Raw genomic sequence first — 20,702 nt, 5'->3', positions numbered from 1 at the left:
GCCGATGTCCCTGCTCGCACCTGGAGCTCGGCAGATCCCCTTGGAAGAGCAGGCAGGCGCTGCTCCTCCTGCCCTCCATAACCAGGCCGGGATTTTTAATCAAAGGCCTTATTGCCGGGGAGGCGGCTGAGCGGAACCGGGCCGGGCAACGGCGGCAGCTGCTCCCCTCGGCTCGGGGCGAAGCCCGGAGGGATCCTCGGCCGGACGGGCGGGTCCGCCCGGGATAGCCCAGCCCGGGCGGCCACAGGCTGCGGGGAGCTGCGCTGCGGCCTCCCCGCTCCCGCCCTCTCTCCCTCCCGTATCCCTGGGTCCGCCCGTATCCCTGCATTCCCTGCTGCAGCATCCCCTCCTCCCCTCAATCCCATCAGTAGCGGCGGCCCCGGGCTCGGCTCCCCGCGCTGCGGCGGCGCTCGGCGGCGGCTCCCCCCCGCCGCGGCCGCCATGTTGGGCTGCTGCGCGTTCGGCGGCGGCGGCTGCCGCGTGTGACCGCGGGAGGGAAGGAGGGAGGGAAGGAAAGAGGGAGGGAGCGGCGGGGGAGAGGAGGGCGCGGAAGCGGAGGGAGGGAGGGAGCGAGCCGGGGAGGGAGGGCGCCGCCGCTACCCCTCCCCGCCGCTCCGCGCACGCACACACACACACCCCGCACACGCACCGCCCGAGGATGCCCTTTGCCCGGGGGGGCGAAGCCGGGACACCATCGCGCCGCCGGGAGTGAAGCCGCCGCCGCCGCCGCCGCCGTCGTCGTCGGGGCCTCCCGGCCCGCAGCGTGCGGCCGGAGCGGAGACGCCGGCGCTTTCCCTCCGCCCCAGGACGCGCACCGGGTGGAGGAGGAGGAGGAGGGCGCCGTCTCCGCAGCAGCAGCAGCCGCCGCAGCCATGGGAAGGATTTGACAGGGCTCGGAACGCTTTTGCCGGTGTGTCGGGGCGCGCGTCCCGCCCGCCGCCCCTTGGCGCAGCGGAGGAGAAGGGGGCGACAATGAAGACTTTAGTTTTTTTGAATCACTGAAAAGCCTTAAAAGGAGACTCGGTAAGGAGGAGAGGAGGAAGGGAAAGGCAAGGCTGCCCGGGGCAGGACGTGGCTGCGCCCTGAGGAGGGGGGGCTGCGCCCCACCCCGCGGTGGCCGCGGAGGCGCTGCCGGGGCCGGGGGAGGCGGCGGGGGGCGGCGGGGCTGCGCGGCCCCTCATCCCTCCCTCCCTCCCCGCTGGTGTGCGCCCTCGTTTCTGCTGCCTTTCGCTTATATAAATACGTAAATACATCTGTTTTACCCTTCCCATCCGTCCTGGGAAGCGGAACCGGAGGGGCTGCTAGCCCGTGGTGCTGCGGCGGGGCTCCTCGCAGGATCGCGCTGCATGATCTGCATTGGGAATGAAGGAGAAGACCTTCTTAAATATATAAGTGCGTGTGCCTGTGCACGCACGGTGAAATCGGTGTCAGGCAGTCTCGGTTGAATTTGAGTGCAATTACTATTGTTAAAGCATCAGGAATGCCCATATATGTTTTTGCACCACTTCTTACTAAGCCTGTTAATTTTTTTTTAGGATAACTATTTTCTTCTTTTAAATGTCATGCATACACAGATACCCACACTGTATGTGTGTGTCTGAAACTCCAAGGGTTTAGTTTCAGGCTGGGAACACCGAGGTGGGCTGGCAATTAAGGACCGCCACAGTTTGACACTTGTTAAAAATACTGTTAACTTCTTTTTAAACAACAAAACCCTCAAAAGTTTTTTTTTTTGTTGTTGTTTTTCTGACAAAGTAATAATAATCATTAAAAAAGAAACCCCAATGCAAACTGAAACAACCATGTCTGGAGAAGTGCGTTTGAAGCAGTTGGAGCAGTTTATTTTGGATGGGCCAACACAGACTAATGGGCAATGCTTCAGTGTGGAAACCTTGCTGGATATACTCATCTGCCTTTATGATGAATGTAATAATTCCCCTCTGAGAAGAGAGAAGAACATCCTCGAGTATCTGGAGTGGGGTGAGTTTTAATGTGTTTATTTTGTGTACATGTGTCCATGTTCCTGTCTGTTTTGTATAATGTCTCTGTTATGTGTGAGAGGGGATTGTTTATAACCCAGTGTTTTACTGGGAGGTGTTATCAGTTTCACTGTATTTAAACGTGATGGTGCTAAAAAGAAATCTGTATTGCTTTTTTTGTCTTTGAGGTGTGCATGTAAAACATGTATCATATTTTTTATTTTTCTTTTTTGACATGAATCAGGCTCTTGTATTCGAAGCATATTTGTTTGCCTTCAGGCCCAGCTGTTGAGTTTTGTATCCTAAAGTTGCTGGGAATATGAAATGGTGAGGGTTGAATTCTTTTATGCCTAGAAAAATATCAGTGCACAATCCTCTGATTTGCTTCTGCAGTTGAACCTATACTGCTTTAAAATAAAACATGTTGATCAACAAGAAAATCCTTCAGCTTTCTGAAATTATAAAGCTTTGAAACATCTGTGATGATGGAGAAGATGACGTTATCTTCTTTAATATAAAATTGTTGCTTATTTAGGTAGATAGGTTTTTTCATCAGGAAAATCAAAGTTGAAAAGCAGAATGAAACTCTGTGTGTCCCTGGCAGACTTTTCGTTTTGTGGGAGATAGGGTATTAGTAGATTTTTTAAAGGAAAGCAGGTGAATGATATTGTGCCAGTTCTTCTTAAGTTGTCACAGAACTGGTTGACTATTTTTTTTCTTTTTCATTCTTTCTTCCTCCTCCTAAACTCAGATGTAAACCAGAAGATGCAGTCTGACATAAGAACCTTGATGAGAATGTTTACTGTATCTGACCTTCAGACTTCAAAGTCATACTGCACTTCTGCTTTTGCATACAGAACCATTTACCACATTTGCTTTGTAATAAATACATCAGTAGGCCTCCTTTATTAAAAAAAAGCATATTTTTGAAACTCGTAACTGGCATTTGATTAATTAGGTGGTTGAGCTCTTCAAAATGAAGTTGCTGAGGAAAGACATTGTTTTGATAACTGATCTAACAACTTGAGGCTGATATGTGTGTGTTTTATTTTCCTACTCCTCTCTGTAGTCATACTGACATCTAAAGGACATCTGACTCAGTAATTAAGTTTCTTGTAGTGTTCATATTGCACTGCTTTTTGTTTTCTTATTATCTGGAGGAACAGGCTATAATTAATGCATTCTAGCTAAGGAGGAAATAGTAATTAAAAGTACTTCTGAAGAATCTTCCCTCTAAAACTGTCACTGGCATACAGAAGCTGTGAAAGACTGGGAAAATATGATGGCTCCAAGGGTATTTTCTATGCAGGAACTTAGTGTAGTCTGCAGTGGATCTAGCCAGCTGATATCCTCTAAATAATAATAACTAAGTTAACCATATCTAGATGATCAGATCAACAGTGTGTTTAGGACCCATTGTATTGGGTGCTGGTGCATTCAGTGGTGGTTGTTTGATGGGTAAATGCATCATTTCAAGGCTCTGACAGTACCTGAAGGTTTTTGTAATAAGCTTTCCCGTCTGCTGATGGAAATAATACACTGTTTTGGAAAGGCTGGACTGGAATAAGGTTTCTTGCTGGCCTATTTTTCTTGCTATTTTTCCACTCTCATGCTCCAACTGTGCCTTAGCAAGACTCTTAGGCTTCAAAGACCAGTTGCTCCCGTTTCCAGGGCTGAGTTGCTATGGTCCTCTGTCTGCTCCCTGCTCTGCTCTCCAGGCTTCTGCCCTGGGAGCTTTTTCAGGAGGGTTTGTGAGGTGACATGGAAGAGCCAGTGGTTGCTAGTGCCTGCTGGTGGAAGTGTCTGTGTTAATGATGTCTTTATCCTGCAAACACTCCCAGGAGTGTCTCCTCTGAGGGCCAGCCCTCCTAGTGAAGCTGGCATTCCTCTTGGGATCAGGGAGTTGGCAAAATCAGGCTCTTAGAGAGGTCGGGTACCCTGCAGTGCTGTGGTGCAGTGGAGTTGCTGAGGGTACCCTGTGCTTTGATATGGTCATGACCTCTCGTATCTCTCTCCCCAGAAGGAGAAACAAAGCAAGTGGTTGATTAGAAAGAGATTATATGTGGTTTTAAAGTCAGAGATGTGCTGAGTGGAAGTGGAAGGCTGGCAGCCAGAAATCATGGACTCTGCCCACACCTCTCTAAAGGACTCGGTGTTGAAGTGCTTTCAGCTCAGTTTTTTTCAGCTTCTCTATTTGAACAGCAGGAAAAATAGCACAAATTTTCCACCAGGGAGTTCTGAAAGCTGCTGCATGTGAAGCGCTCTTGGTTTTGAATGTACCATATAAAATAGTGTGTATTAATTTATTTTTCCCATCAGTGGAATAAAACTTCGGGCCTGGTATACCTACTGGTGGATGTCAGTTGGTTGCTGGCATTTTGTGGGTTTCTGCCAAACATCCACAGATTTTCTCGATTGCTACGAAGAGTGCAATCTGAATGTAGTGAACTGGTCAGGGAACTGGTATGTTTGTGTGTTTACAAAATGTAGAGTACAAATTTACTCCTGAGAACTGATTATCATCTTAAACTGCCTTTTTAAAAAATAAGTTATTCTTTCTAGAAGTAAATAAGATTTATTTATATAGTCTGTTAATTTTAAGAAAAGGCTAAGAAACAGCTGTTCAGTGATCACAGACTCCTGTTGAGCAGCAAATAATTTTTTCTTGCTTTTCAGCAGTGTAGTTTTGAGGTGTTACTGTTTGGTTTTGTGGAGGGTTTGAGCTGAGCTTACATTTGTGGATGTGTATTTTTATACAGACTGTTCAGGGTCTGAGATGTTATCTGCTGTATTTCATGTAAGATTGAACCACAATATGATTTTTTGGGGGAAAGGTTTAGGAGGTATTCTGCCATGGAAAAGCTAATGTCTTAATGACAGCCATGTGACTGCTGCTATATTTAGGGGAGCTAAGAAGCTTCATGTTCTAGTACTTAGATCTTTTTGGACTACTTTATGAACTTGTAATCTAGAACTTATTTAAAAAATGGATCAGGATCAAAGAATTGAGATCTGAACTAATTGTTCTTATTTTGGTTTGATACTGCAAGTTTAACTCAGCAAGTGGAGGAAGTTAGGTCTCTAGAATGTGAAGTTGAATTTTAAATTTTTGTAGGATTTCAGTCTCTTGGTGCTTGAAATGACGTTAGACTGGTTAGAACTGTCAGGGTAATTATTTTGTGGTTTAGGAGCTGCTTTGCTTCTAAAATCCTGTCTTTGGCTTTAAGTGAAAACATAATTGCATTCCCTGTTGTTATACAGTATTAGTTATGTGACTGGTTAATAAGATGATTTGATTTTGTTGTTCATATTACATAGGTATCTTATATGCTAACACAGCCATGGAAACAGCCGTTGTGTTTGTGTTCTGAGGGTTAAATCAGGGCACGTTTTGAGATAACAGGAAGAAGCTGGAACATTTAGATTTGGCTTGTTCTATGTATTCAATGCTAGTTTTCATTTTTATCTCCATTGATAGTTGTATTTATGATTTAGAAAAGGGCTTGTCTAATTATAGCAACTGGAGCTTACCAGAAAAAGCTGTTGAGAATTCCAAGCACTTTACTTTTTCTTTTCTACTTGTGTGTGAGTTGGCACACTGACACAAGAGTGTAAGGGAGGTAATGAAGGCTGCTAAGGTGAACTTGAAAGAGAGCTACAGTAATAAAAAGAAGCTTTTGGAGATCTTTTGGAAATGTTTTGGTTGTGGGAAAACTTTATTTCTAATGGCTCCAGTTTGAATTGCTTTTAAAAAGAAACTAGAACAATGTTATTTAGGATGTATTGAAAGAATAGTGGAATAAACCTCAAAATGTGTGGTGATGAAAGTGAGGGAAGATGGAGGGCACCACCAATACTGTGGTGAGGTCAGTGACTTGATTAAATCTGTGCTCTCATTGGAAAAATGTAAACTGGCCTTAACTAAAATTTTTGTTTGGTTGGTTTTGTTCAGTTTGTTGTTGTTTGGCTTTTGTTTGGTTTCTTATTTTTTCCTACCAAAGAAAGCTTTGGGAGATGGATTACATTGTTCTCATTTAATCTCTAGTAGAACAGAAAGGCATGGTGTTTATTCAGTGCTGATATGGTCATACACTAGACTGTCATCATTGGTCTCATACTTCTGTTACTCAGTTGTGCAGCATCTGTTCTGGGTATTGAAAATGGTTCTGTCACTGTACAACCAATTTTTCAAGACTGAGTTGGGGAGAGGTTGTATTATCCTGCTGGTGATCTCTCTCATGGTTTTTCTTCAGAAAAAATGGCAAGCCCCTTTTTGAGCTAGGTTTGTTTTTGCATATTAGTTAGAAAAGAAAATTAAATCCTGTCTCTATGTTTCTGCATCTCCTCTTTGTCACTTATCTCTGTATAGGTCCTGAACAAAGTCACAGTCATTTTCAGCTGTGAGTTGCTTACATTTTGTTTTTAAAACAGACTGTTAAAAAACAATCATTCATTTAGGTTCTATTCTTAGCAGACAGTAAAAGACTTAATAATTGACTTTTTCAAGTTTTGTTGTTTTTGTTTTTTAAAAAGTTTTTAAAGTAGACTTTGGTGCTCAGTACTTTCCAACCTTAGTGCCGTCTAACCCATTAGAAATACTTCTTTTCCTAATTACATTCTAAAAGATACCAACTTTTTATTCTAGTCATACAAATGGGAATACCTCTTGGTCTGACATAAGCAAAACCATTTACTCAATTCATTCTGGGAAAGAGCGAGCATCTTGCTTGTCAAGGCCACTTAATGTGCATAGGCATATTCCTAATTTTGAATGTGAGCTGTTTCATTCCTTGCAGCTGAGCCATATGAACTGATGGGGTTCCATCAATGTAGAAGACATTGTGCCGTTCTTGACACATGAATTTCTGACATTGTGTACAATAACACTTTACTGCTTATTTTATTTAATCTGTTGTTTGTTACACAGCTGCAACCAACAATTAAATGCTTTTTATTGATTAGGGTGAAAGAAGAAGGTTCTTCAGTGCTCTCAAATAGAAACAACTTTCATATCTCTATGTTTCAGAATATTGTGTAAACATATTTTTTACAGATGCAGTTCTACACCGAATTACTTGAAAAACAAGGAAGCAGTATTTGCAGGAAAATGTGCAAAAGAATGGTTGCCCATACAGGCTTTAGTGTTAGATAGCTCTGTGTTTAAGGTCTATACCTTTTAAATTGGGATTTTTTTTCCCCCACATGTACTTCAGTTTTGATTCTTTCCTTGAACACAGTAAACTAATTACTATAGGTTTATCAACAGTTCTGATGTGATCAAATGAGCTGAGACCGTCCAGTTAATTCTACTTGTTTTTTATTAGCTTCCTGTAGAGTAAGGCATTAATCCATTGTAATGTGTTTGTTTCCTTGCACATTTTCATTACACTAAGTGTTTTTTGTTCTTTTTAAGCCCTTAATTTTAAGTAGAAATAAGTTTAAAGGGTGTTCTTTTTGGTTATTTCTTGTTCTATTGGGCAGAGGAAGTTTGGAAGTACTCCAAGGCTGCCTATTTTGGGGCATATTTGGGGTATGTGTCTTAAGGCTGACTGACTTCTGTCAGTAATGTCCTGTTTGTTGCAAAGAAGCACAGCTTGCTTAGATAGAAAGCTAACTAATACTTAGTTTCCAGGAATTTTAGAAATGCCTTTATTCTGTACAGAAATTCCTTGCATGCTTTGGTCTAATGGGGACAAATGGAGAAATACAATTATATGAGTTAGTCTGCTCAGTGGGCATTATAAACCTCATGACAACACAGTAAATTCCCTGTTACGAGGACATTTCATATTTAAGGGTTAATCCAGTAGGGTTTTTCTTTATGGTATGATCATAACTGTAAAATGTACTGCTGAAGGTGTTTGAATTTTTAACCTCTGTGTAGGATGAGGCTCTGTGTGTATCTACCTGATTAAACTCCTTCCTTGTCTTCTGGCCCTTCTCTTCTCGACTTTACTGACATTTTTTTATAACTTGCAGCATATTATTATATCACAGTTGACTATGCATATTGTGCTCCAAAAGCAATTAGCTTAATTGGTCCAATATTGTTCAATTCTTAGAATATATATATATTCTTTTTTTACAAAGACAGGTAGAAGCTACTTTTCTTTTTGAAGCTCTACCTTACACCCATAGATCAGTGTTTGTATCCTGAATAGCAGCAGAAAATAACAGTAATTTCACTACTGAGTCATACTTGCGGCTGGAGAGACCAGCGTTGTTTTGAAATTTTCTTATTAATAAATTGCAAATACAGGATTTTGAGATACAAAGTGGGTGTAGGCTACTATCCTGAAAATAATTTTCCCCATATTATTTTCTGAAAGTGAACTGTAATAAATTATCCTGGATATGTCTTTGAAAAATATTAACCTATTCTTAGCATCCCTAATTGCTTTTATCCTGTAAAAAATTTACAATCTCAATTTGTGCAGAAAACTTCCAGAAGCAATTGGGTCCTGCTGCCAAGCTCTAAAACCTGACTAATAAAGCTACAGGGGATAGCTGAGGCAGGATTGAAAGAAAAGGCCAGTTTCTAGACTCTTTAGGTTTTATCTTTTGGCAAAGCAGGCATTCCTTCCATGAGCATTTGTACTTGTTTAATTTGATTTTCTTTTTCTGGCTGAACAACTGGAATATTTTGTTCTACTCTGGTCAAACTTACCTCAACACGTTATTTTTCTAAAATCCTCATTAAGCTTGGGAATGCCACTAATGTGGACCAAAATCTTTAAAAAATGCAAGTGATTTAGGTCAGTCATGTGCAATCTTTTGTTAACTGCAAGATTTTTATTTCAAGTAGTTTAAACATGACATTGGGCTTAATAATAACTGCAAAAATCTTCTATTCAGACAGGTCAGTTTGCTTTATTTCTAGTAATACAGCATAATTAGGTTTACTAGTGGTCACCATGGATAAAATCCACATGAGGTATATCCAGACTCCTATGACTTTGTGTTTCATAATTCTTCCTTATCCGTATCCAGACTTGCAGTTTGATTTAAATTAGTTTTGTTACGCAATATTGCAGAATTCTTTTATTCTTAGGGATCAGCTCCTTAGTGCACCTTCTCTTGGCAACTTTTTGAAATACTTTTTGTGGGGATCTTGTAGATGTTGTGAACTGGTATTTTTGTAGGCCACTTTGAGGGGAAAAATACATTTTGTTCAGCAATTTAGTGGAAATGTACAGTAATTTTTTTGTAGAAATAAGAAGTGAGTTTAGTGTGCCATTCCAAGTGGGAGAGGAAAAAGCAGTTGTAGATGTTAATAAAATTGCATTTCTTTCAAATGTTGTGGGATTAGAAAAGCAGTGCTTCATTGGTCTTTTGTTCAGTTTCCTTTTGGTCTCAGTTTGAGGCTTGGAGGAGGATGTGGTGGAAGGCTTGCAGGTCTTCATTTCTGAGTCCTTCCTCTTTCCCTTTCTCTGTGGTTTTCCATAGTGTTATTCCAAAGCAAATTACCTTCTCAACTGAGGCCTCGTGCATTTCTTCCATGTGTTCATCCCGTATAAATCTCAGTTTGTGTTTCTAATATGGTGTGGATATCTGTGTGTCTGATCTTCCCATGGCCAGAATCTTGGTTTCTAGATTTGGATTGTTTTTTGGGTTTTTTTTGTTTTTTCCTAGTCATCCCCAACCGTTCATGATTTTCTTGGCCTGATTCATAATATAGAGGCTGTGTGGGAAGAATGTAGCAAAAAGTTGTCACATCTATGAAAATACACACAGGCCTTACCCACAGTCTATACAGTGCATCTATACAGTGTGTCCTGTAAGGACCTGTACATTTCTTATTAGATCAATTAATTTATTATCATTTATCTTTGTGCCTTATTAGCTTTTGTCGAACTGGAGCCTTGGGCTGTTTGTTGTGGCTGTAAGAAGTTGTGACCTGTTTTACTCCTGTAGTCTCAAAAGGATGAGACTGAAGTGAGAGTATAGCTTTATCATTCTAATACCTGAAAGTAAACTAAAAAAGTGATAGGAAGGGTGGCAATTACTATTGTCTGGCCAGTGGTTTAAGAAAATGTCATTTGTGCTGTGGGGACACCATAGCCCCAAGGTATTTCCTGCTCTTGCTCATTAAAGTTCTTTCACCTTTACCACGCTACCTTTGGTAAATAAAGCACTGTGTTGTCTGAATGTTTTGTAGGACACATAGTAACAAGAGGAGGAGGGGGAAATAGAAGTCACATTTTGATTGCAACTCACTGGTTTTATCTTGGGTGCGGGCTGACTTGAGGGTGTCTTAAGGCTGGCTAAATGCACTGATCTTTGTTTTGCTGATGCTTGCGTGGGCAGAGGGACACAATCCAGTTAACAACCAACCTGCAAAAGCACACTGAGATCTGTCAGTATGGTTCTGTGAAGATATTGTGGTGGTGTTTGTATAAAAGAAAGAGGCTAGGATTGTGACAGCCCAGACTTTTGTGGCTTCACCTGCTGCAGCTCCTGTGCTCCAGGCTGGTTGTCTCTCAGATTCCCTCTAGCATACAAGAGAGCTACAATTTTGAAACAAATTTTGAGGCTGCGAGCTTCTTCTGATAGGTGTTTGGTGTAGAAATTCAGTGAGCCTCATTTTTTTCTGTAACAGTTTCCAGAACTTTTCTTTTTGCAGTGAGAAAGTTTCTAATCATGAAGAGGGATTTTCAAAATAACTGTCTGATTCTGATGATGGTAATTCCTTGAAAAAAGAAAGTGTTGGTCTTGTGTGTTCTGTGGTATTTGGCATAGTATCACTCAGTGTCTTTACACTGTTTTCATTGTATACTTTGTAACTGAAAGACAAGGATTCTTATGTTAACACACTTGGAATAGTTTCGTTCTATTTCTCCCAACTTTTCAAAAACACATGATGTACTATTTTGTGATTATTTAAAAAGATCCTTTTATAATTTTGATAGGGGCTGACACAAAAGACACTTGTTTTCTCTCTGAACTGATATGTTAGAGGAAATTATAGAATCTGCTTCTTATGCAAACAAAAGTTTGCAGAGAGAACCACTATTATTTTGCTGTTGTGTCATTCCACCTCCAGTATTGACTATTTTCACCTTCACAGCTAGCAGCCACTTCTGGGTAACAAAATATGTACTTCTAAATTTCTGCATCTTTATAAAAGTCATAAGATAATTCTTGAAATTATATTAGTTGTGTGGGTTTTTCTGGATCTAAGTAGGCTGAGTAAAAAAATCTACTATCTATGTCCTTTTATGTTACTGTTTTTTCTGAAAATGAGGGATGACTTAATATCTCCATTGATGATAATTCACACTCTGAAAATGTAAACACCATTTAGAGTCAAGGTTACCAAGAAAAAATGGTATATAGTGTTTATTACCACAGCTGGTGTGTATTTAATTAGCTTGTTATTTTTTGGTTAACTTTATTCTTGAGTAATATTGACTTTAGAGAAGATGATCTGGGAATCACTTGCTTTTGGTGGTGTAGCTACTTCAGTGAGTGTCTGTGCTGTTACACTGCTGTGTATATGCTGCAGAAGCTCATGGCAATGTCTGAAAAGTCTCTTCCTGGCTGATTTAGCAGAGATGTTATCTGATCTTATCAGTAGTAGTCTAGTGCTTAAACTTTCTGGGGGAGAAAAGTGTGCAGCAGGGGCAAGGAGCTGATGATTTGCTGTCTAGCTATATTCTTCTTGAATTTTTTACATTCTTCTTCTCTGAAGCCAAGATCGTTCAATGGAATTTGTATTACTTACTGACAATATTACATTCACTTTGTGGTCCTTGGCACTACCAATAGGAGGGAATCTCATCTAATAAAGTCTTTAAATTAGTACTTAAAAATTTGTTTTAATTTCACCATTAAGTTTTCTTCATAAGGAAACAAACCAGTCTAAAGAGTTTTTGCTTTATCTTGGTCACGTAGTTCATGTTTTCAGTAAAGCTATTTAACCATGTGTATGATCATAGTTATAATTAGAAAAGTTTCTACCTGATATTGTTGCTGGCCCTTGATATGTTCTAAGGCCTCAATGCATTCAGATCTTAACCAGGCTGAATTTGTGGCACTAAAATATTTTGTTCACATCAAAGTGTCATATGATTATTCAAAACTTGAATAATTTTATTCCATGTGATCTTGTGATTTTGTTTTTCCTCCATCTACCTTAATTAGGAAGTAGAATGTTTAGTGATAATTCTTACTAATGACAGGTCATGATCTGCAAAATGAAATTTTACACTTTAAAACTGAGGCATTAAGTATATATAATACTGTCTCTAAAAGAAGGTTTCTTGTCTTGTTTCTTTCACTTCAGAGAGGGTTTCCATCTTTTGGGGATTTTTTTTTTTTTTTCTTTTCCAGTTTAAGGAGACAACTTTTTCTAATAGATCTGTCAGATGAGGTTGGATCAAATTAATAATTAATTCACATGTTTGGGGCAAGTATTTTCTTTAGTAGTTTTGATGTTATCCCACTGATTCTTAAAGCAGTAAAGAAAACTTTGACTGCTAGATTTGCATGGCACTTTTGCTAATGCTAGCATTTGTTACTGCTTTTACTTTAGATTTTCAGTTTCTCTCAGACACACCTTCTCCAGCTCTCTCTGTGTTCCCTGTCCCTGGCATGTGAAATCACACACTCTTACAAAGGGTGCAAAGGTCAGTCTTAGCATGGTTCCAGCATCAGGGGTACAAATCCATTTCCTATGGGAAGCGTCAGAGGAAATTTGCAGGGCATGGAAGATGGTAAGTTAAGTAATTTTGGCAAAGCTACAAGGATTTCTTCTTAGTATGCTGATCATTGTTATTAATAACACTCCCCCTGCCCATCCCACCCCCCCACCCCTCCCCGCAACCTTCCTGAAACTTGTGGCAGAATTTTCATTACCTTCAAGAGAAGCAGGGTCAAACTACATGTTTGAATTAAACAATAATAACTTATCACAGGGGCTTGGGGTCTTTTGTGTGTGTGTGTTTGTAAAACACAGTGCAGAAGACCTGCATCGCTCCTACGTGATGTCCCTTCTCAGAGTATTCCCATCAGGAATATCTGAAGTCTGTAAATGTGCTGCTTGGTGACATTTTCAGACTCACAATTTAAACATAAGCCTTGACAAATAAGCCCAGATTCTCTTCTCTCTCTTTGCTTTAATGTCTGTCTCATACCATATTTTTCTATGCCAGGCACTTAAAGACCTAGGTGCTGTTTTCCGTGCTACTTTTTTCTCTTTGAGAGAAAAACAGCTCTTCACTGAAAGGCTGTTTCCCAGGTGGTGTGTCAAGATTTGAGAAAGTTTACACATCTGAATAGGGATGAATTCATCGTGTGGGAGGCATTGACTTTAAATAGCTATGAGCCAAAATTGTCATGTCTGTCTGGTAGGAAGAAAAAGGGATTTCTATGTCTAATTCTGCTCTCAGTTAATGGAGATAAGCATTTGTTAATCCACTGATACCCTGATGATATTAAAGCAGTTCATATTTGCTGCTGAATTTCTAAAGAAAGCCAAACTATTGGAGGGCATTAACTGGTTAAGTATTTAAAACTAGACTTCAATTACTGTAGCTTTTTCTAGATGTCAAGAGAGAATATTTTCTTTATTTTGCTTCACTTTTTTATAGTATGCTTCACTTTTTTATGGTATGCTTTTAAAATGTGTGTTTATTTCCTGGTTGTGAGGGTTGTAAATATACTTTCTTTTTCTTACAATGGCTTTCCTGGTAAGAAAATAATTCATGGGAATATTGGGTGCTTGTGTATATTGCCTTGAAAACCTGTTTAAGAAAAGTATGTGGTCATTAGCATAGGAAATATCTCTGCAAAGAAATGGAGGCACAGCTGTGATTTGTGAAGGTGTTTTAAAAATTCAGTGGAAAAGCAGTTTCTATGATCCAGGTTTGTTTGTGTTCCTTCCAATTTAATTTTTTTTTCCTTCAAAGTTTTTTGAAATGTTTGTTGTGGAAATTCCTGAAAGTGTGGGTGTCTTGTAACTTCTGTGTGTTTAAGGGCTTTATTTATTTGCTTGAATTTCCAGCATACTGTTTAGGTACCCTTTCTAATCTTATTTCTGTGATCTTGTTGCTGTGATGTCCTCTTTCCTCCCTCTCCTGTACCTTCAGCATTGTACAACTTGAAGCAATGGCAATTGTTTTATTTCGCAGACGGGAAGTGCTCTTTCTGCAGTGGTCAGGTGGATGCTTGCCAGAACTGTGTTTTGAGCAACTGTTTGTGTGTTGAACTTGGACCTCCATAAAAATTAATCTTCTTGTAACTCGTACGGTGCTTTGTTTGTACCTCACCTTTTCAAAATCTTTCCTGCAGCCCCGTGATATGCATGCCATTGGCATTTCAGAACAGTTTTCCTGGAGTGTCTTAATGTCTTACATAAATTGAAATGCATACATTTAAATCTTGTCTCATATTTCCTATTTATGGAATAGGTTTGCATTGTCTCCTGCTGTGTGTTAGGGTTTAACTTTAGTGGACTTTGAGGATGGTTGTGGTGTTGGAGCAAGTAACTGTCAGGCTGCAAAATTCAGATCATTGCTACACTAGAAACTTAGTCCATAAAACTTTGTATGCTTTCTGGAAGTCAAATATGACATCAGCAGAGATAATCAGAAACTCTTTGATTATTATCTCCAACTAATGTTGGGAATTACCTCCTGGAAAGCTGTATCTGCATAGGTATTGCTCAAAAAGGTTTTAATTGAAGGTTGACGCAGGTTCTCTTAAAACCTTGTACTTAGTCATCAGTTAAGGTGAAAAAGACAGTATAGGTAGGCAGTTTCATAATACTGTCACTTCTGTGGATCAGGAAATTCCCCCTTCCTACCCCTCCTTTTTTTCTGCCTGGTGCTTCTGAGTATCTGCTTCCTGCCTGTTTCCACTGGCACTCAGAACTGGCCTGTGAGGAATTGATTTTAAAGCAACTGTGCTAAGTAAAGGTCAACTTTCCATCAAGAACAGATACTCTGCATTTTTTGTTAACTTCGTTTTGGTGTTTGCTGCTTAAGAACTTCTGAGTACATTCTGTAAGGTGCCTGGAGGTTGGTTAGTGGTCAGTCTGTTTTTACAGCAACTTAGTCATGACATACCAGAGGAGAAATGTGGAATTTTTCGTTTTTATATAATACTGCAAAAGAAAAATTCACAAACTATTCATAAGCTACTACTTTGCAGATAGCAACTATTTCTGAGGCACAGTGTAATTTATGTAGTGCTTTGCATCAGAACTTATTTATGGGGCAGTTTGTTTAATAAGGATTTTTTGAATGATTTTGCTGCCTCATTATAATTTGCATTAACTTTGTGTTTCATTTGAGCAGAAACATTTTGTGCAAATTGGTGTAATTTGTCTTTTTGCTCTGTCAAGTTCAAATGGTTAAAGTTCTTCAAGTGTCCCAAGGTAGTTATTTATGATATACCAGGAACAGAGGAATTGGAGCTGGAATTGAGTCTCTCAGAGTTCTTCAGAGAAACTATGGCAAGGGTTGGAGTTTGACTTCCATGACTTTCTGCCATAGCCAGCTCTTGTGCATGCTTTCTGGACGAAGGGAAGGAATAACTATTAGTCTGCTCTGCTGTTGCACATTTAATATTCCTAAAATGACAGTGATTTAGGGTTCTTATTCTTGATGTGGTACAGCAGGACTTGAGAAACTTGCCTCCTTTCTTTTACAGGTGTGGAAGGTCACCAGTGAATTGGTGCTCTAACGTGGTAGGCTTACTAAAATGAATTTATTTTCTTACTAGTCTGTGGGAACTGGAATTTGGGGTTTTAGTCCAGTTTTGGCTTGATTAGCACATGGATAGAGAAGAGTAACTTCTAATGAGTTCTTCGATTGTTTAAAGGGAGTTGTCTTTAAAAAAATCATAAACAAAATATTAGACTTCAGCCTGACCACATGACATTTGAAATAATATGAGGTCATTCATACCTGAGTAAAATCAAAGACAGAACAGTAGTGGGTTTTAAAATTCAGTTTGTTTTGTTTATTTGTATGGAACAGTGACATCTGAATGAAGTGCAGGCTAGTGCAAAACCAGATCCTACATCAGTATTTGTTCTGGAAAGCTGCAATAGCTCATTTGTGGTTTTCCTGCTTGTAAATAATGTAGTTATCCCACCTCCTGCTGAATGTTTTTATTCTTTATATGATTCTGCTGATGAATGCCTCTGCTTCTCTGAACTATATTAAGGAAGAATATACAGCAAGTTACTTGGTGATTTCTTGAGTTAATTCCCAAACTGCAAAGAAGAATTTATTGTTCTCCTGCAGGTTCGTAAGTCTTTTTCCCCTTCTCAATTCCATGTAACAGAGGAAGCTTTCTTTTATATAGGTTAGTATAGTAAGTCACTCCCATTTTGTGATCTCAGTACCATAGTAGGCAAGCTGCAGATTAAATGGAGAGTAATTCCTTTACTCATCCCTTTGAATGCTTTTCCCCTCTTGCTTGTGCCTATAGCTGGTGACTGTGACTGAATGGCCACACACAAAAATCTCTAAGACTTTGTTAGCACAGTCAACATCTTTGTTTTAAGGTGCTTTTCGGCACCAAGCATGATAATAATTTTCCTGTGGGTTGGTTTAATTCTTCAAAAATGTTACTGCAGATGGTTGTACTGGAAAAGAAGAGGCATGTTTCTTTCTTGAGGTTTTGTTAACTATATGGTGCATAATTTTGGAGCTTATTAGCTGCGAAGAGTAGTTAGAATTTTTTAATGTTGCTTACAGTGTTGGGAGAAAGGCAAACACAAGAAAAGTCAATGTGATTATTTTTCTTTCCTTTTTTTTTCAAGCCTGGTAGCTTCAGGAAGGAAGCTTTACCATGAAAAGAGATGTTGATGTGTTGCCATTGTAGTGGTTCTGTGGAGCACTGACCTTCTGGTCGTGTTGAGGGCACTGGCCTCTGCTTAGCTCCTGCACAAGCACAGAACAAATAAATGGTGGTTCAGAGCTGCCTTCCCACATTTGCTGAGTGTTCTGACTCACCCCTAAAACTTAGCTTTTTGTCCTGAACTAACCATGAACTCTAAAGCCTCTGCTCTCCTGAGATACATATCTTGCTTTTGAGTGGTTTCAACTTGATGATAGGACAGGTGCTACCAAATCTTGCTTATCTAATTCTCAGATTTATTCCAAGTGTGTTGTACATCCAATATGAGTTGAGCAATGTACAAGGATTAACTTCATGCTGTTTAGCCTGGGATACTGTTTCTCCTGAATTTAAGGAGTTTGTATTGTGCATGGGAGTGTCCCCCTTGCCCAGTGGATATCTTGATATCAGGCGTCTCTGTTAAGATCAGAGGCCAGTCCTGCTGGTCATTTGGAAATGCAAGGCCTAAGTAATGACTATGCTCTGCTTTTTTATTTTGTATCTGCTGAGGTTTTGAATCCTTCCACACTCACTGGATGTTGAGCATTTTTTGTGCTATTTCAGTGATAAAGATTTACCGTGCAGCTCCACAGTTTGACATCTGCACGCCTGCAGGGTGTGAACTGATTGTTGGGTGAAGTATGTCTGCAGTTGCAGCAAAACTGACTTAAGAGGTGAAGAAGACGTATTGTGTAACTGTACCTTGTTGAGTGGACAGGAGATTTTTATTTATCTCTTTCCTAGAAATGTGACACCAGATTTTATTGGTGTAAAGAACGAGCAAGGAATGACAGTGTTGGTGTTATGAAGAAATTTACAGTATGTTCTTTGTGTATCTATGAAGTAATTTGGCTGCGTAATGCTTGAGCTAATTCTGGGTTTGCTTGAAAGCTGAGAGAGTTCCTCCTAGTCTGAAACAAAGGATATGTGAGTATCATTTATAGTTTTAGCCAAAACAGCTTTAGCGGTATTATGATATTCTCCCTGCTTTTTCCCCGCCATGACCTGTTTTGCATATCCCATAGGACAGTAGGGCTCTGGAGATTAATTCTTATTTTGCTGGGGACTAAGCTGTCAAAGTAAGCAGTTACTTAGTAGATGAATTTGTGGTTTGCTGGAAAGGAAAATGTTTGGGTTTTCTTTACAAGGGAATTGAATGATGCTATGGAGAATTTTATGCTCTTGCTGACTTCTACAGGATCTTTATTTTTTCATGTAGTGCTGGATATTAACCACATATTTTGTATGTAGTTGTGCATTCATCACCATATGGATCAGTTAGTTGACTTCCTGTGGTTTGATATGAGGAGATACTGAGAACTCTCAGCTGTCACTGAAATCAGTTGGAGCTCTGTTTTAAACTCTAAAGCTCTATATAATGCTATGTGCTCTATAAAGTTCATATATGGATTTTTAAAATTACCAGCTAATGATGGTAATGATGACTTACTTTCCCTTAATTTATCATGTGCCAATTCCTGTTCTCGTGAAGGCCATAAGATCACTGCTTTTCAAGGATTGTTTTAAAAGGCAGTATATTTAGGAACTTGCCATCGAATACATTTAACAGTTTTTGTGAGAAGTCACAAGTCTTTTTGCACAATAAATAAGATGGATTGTTTTCAGGAACCACCTGAATATATCTTATCTGAATATTGGAAGAGCTGCAGACTGTCATCATTTGTCTGTCTGTGCTCTCCAGTTTGTCACCAGCCCAGATTTTAATCTCCTTCACCATTGATGTCTTAGCCCATTTTTGTTGTTTTGTTTTTTTCTTTGATACATATTTGTCCAGTGCCAGTTTCATTCCAATGAATTATCGTTTATTTCTGTTGTTAAACAGAATATTCTGTTAATTGCACTTTACAAGGCATGTGTATTTACGTCATTTATTGTTGCAGCTGTAGTTTATCTGAACATAGCTGATACTGTTTTGGGAGACAACTTCTGTTTTGGAAGAGATGAGTAGAATTTTTCTGAATTAAAATGAGCTACTGGTAGATGTGGAAAGGGAAAAATCTATATAAAAGAAGTGGTGACAAGTTGTATTTGGCTTCTTCTCAGTGTCACTATGGTTTGTAGAAAGCTAAGGAGGGGGCGTGCTGTGCTTAAAATAAGATCGTCTGTGTGTTAAAGAAGTAAGAGCACTTTAGAGCACATGTTCAGGATTCCTGTAGATTCAGTGAGAGTGTGTAAATGTATTTAAAGGCATCCAGAGAGGGATCCTGTCTGCCTGAATTACAGGCTTTTTGGCATGTGCTTTCTCAGCCTTTAGGGGAGCACAGTTCAGCTTTTGCGTGGTGCACCTGTCAGTTTGCCTCATCTAAGGTTTGGGGCTGATGCTGTTGAACACCCAAAGGTGACTCTAATGCCATAGTTCAAAGTATATTTTTTTCTTGTTCACTTGAGGGGAGGGGTTATTGCAGGGAAGCTACAGCTGCACCATGTTTCAGTGTTTAGATGTACCTCAGCCAGTAGGGGAGGGAGGCAGTGTTTCAATTCCAGCTCCAGTCACTTGTGGCTAGACCACAGCATCCAGGCTCCAAGATAAAGGACATTCTGTATTGCTTCTGCTTCACCATTTTTGGGAAAAGAGCACTATGTTTTCTTTCTCCTGTGGTCAGCTTTGTAGTAGGAACATACTTTTCTAAATGTTAAATTAAGAAGCAGCATAACACCAATTGTCTTTCCAAAATCAAAAGTTTTGCTTTTTATTCTTTCTTCTTTTAAAACTTAGCTGCCACTGAACAAAAACAAAGCAAGCTGCTTTTCAGTTTATCATGTATTTAAAGGTGCACCACTGTCATTGTGTTTCGTATGTGCTATAGGAAAATCTTTCCTTTAGACAGAGATGTGGGCATTTTGAGCTTTTTGTTCTGTGTCTTGGTAAATACGCTTCTAGCCCTGGTACACTTGCTCAGATTCATAGAGTGCAGAATAGAGAAAGAAACCCTTCAACAGAGGTAACAGAGAGAATACCTTCAATAATGTCCAAATCCTTAATCCTTACCTCCATGCTCTTTGGAGAAAAGAAACAAGCAGGATACAGGTTATGCTTTGAACTGTGTTCCCATGTCACTCTTCATCAGCACTGTGTCTTATTTGAAGAGTGTTTTTGCCCCTGATGAGTAATTAGTGTTGTCTTTTTCAGACCCTAAGCTTGGAAGCTTGTACATCCTGCACCTTGCACTAGTTTTGCGATCTCTTTGAGTAAAATCTTACTTTTGAGCACATTAAAAAAGGATAGAACCTTAATGCTGGATACTCTATCCATAGAGTTCCTGGCAGTCTCTTTGTATTCAGTGTGGAGGTAGTGCTGTCCCTGGGGAGATACAGGTAGTTATGATGTAATTACAGAGAGGGCAAAAAGGTGACTGGACTTGGCTAATTTGTGCAGAATGATGCAAATCATGTAGCAGATGCAGGTAAGAAAACTCAAGACAGATTTTATGGGCAAATTAATATGATTTTTCTGATCATATTTTCTGACTGCTTTCCTAGAAGTAGTCTGGAACCTGGAAAAGCAGTACTTCCATTCAGTCAGACATTAGATTTGCTGGGTAATAGGGAAATTGTCTACAGGACCTTCTTAATGGTGGTCTTTGAATTTTGAGGGGTTAATTTTTTCCATATCAAGGATATCTAATATGGAAAGGAATTGGCATGGCCTTACATTTTATTACTGCAATGTTTTGTGGCAGTATCAGTCCCCATGTTTGGTTCTAATTATATTCCTGCTAGTTAATATCTCTGCTCTTTAGCTGCAGAATGTGGGTGGCAGTTGAAATGTGCATCTCAGGAGTTCCGAGACTTCCTTAATCTCGGAACTGTAGTTAGTATGTGATGGACTTTAGAGAATTTACATAAAATATA

At 39.7% G+C, this 20,702-nt stretch overlaps 1 protein-coding gene across 7 annotated transcripts in view; it reads left to right on the top strand.

The window, feature by feature from the left end:
- Positions 1-611: 611 nt before the first annotated feature.
- The window catches only part of CDC42BPA (CDC42 binding protein kinase alpha), a 181,794-nt gene continuing 161,703 nt past the window's right edge, over positions 612-20,702 (top strand). For 2 of the 7 annotated variants that reach the window (XM_058835492.1, XM_058835488.1), the window contains exons 1-2: positions 619-1,023; positions 1,756-1,980. In XM_058835492.1, the coding sequence (XP_058691475.1) occupies positions 1,785-1,980 (196 nt within the window). In that variant the 5' untranslated portion in view covers positions 619-1,023; positions 1,756-1,784. Of the gene's footprint in view, positions 1,024-1,755; positions 1,981-20,702 lie in introns of all 7 variants that reach the window. The other 5 variants (XM_058835493.1, XM_058835489.1, XM_058835490.1 and 2 more) reach the window with 5 other exon arrangements.

The sequence above is a fragment of the Poecile atricapillus genome, chromosome 3, assembly GCF_030490865.1.
Source record: "Poecile atricapillus isolate bPoeAtr1 chromosome 3, bPoeAtr1.hap1, whole genome shotgun sequence".
Lineage (NCBI taxonomy): Eukaryota > Metazoa > Chordata > Aves > Passeriformes > Paridae > Poecile > Poecile atricapillus.
This window is presented reverse-complemented; position numbering and strand designations above follow the sequence as displayed.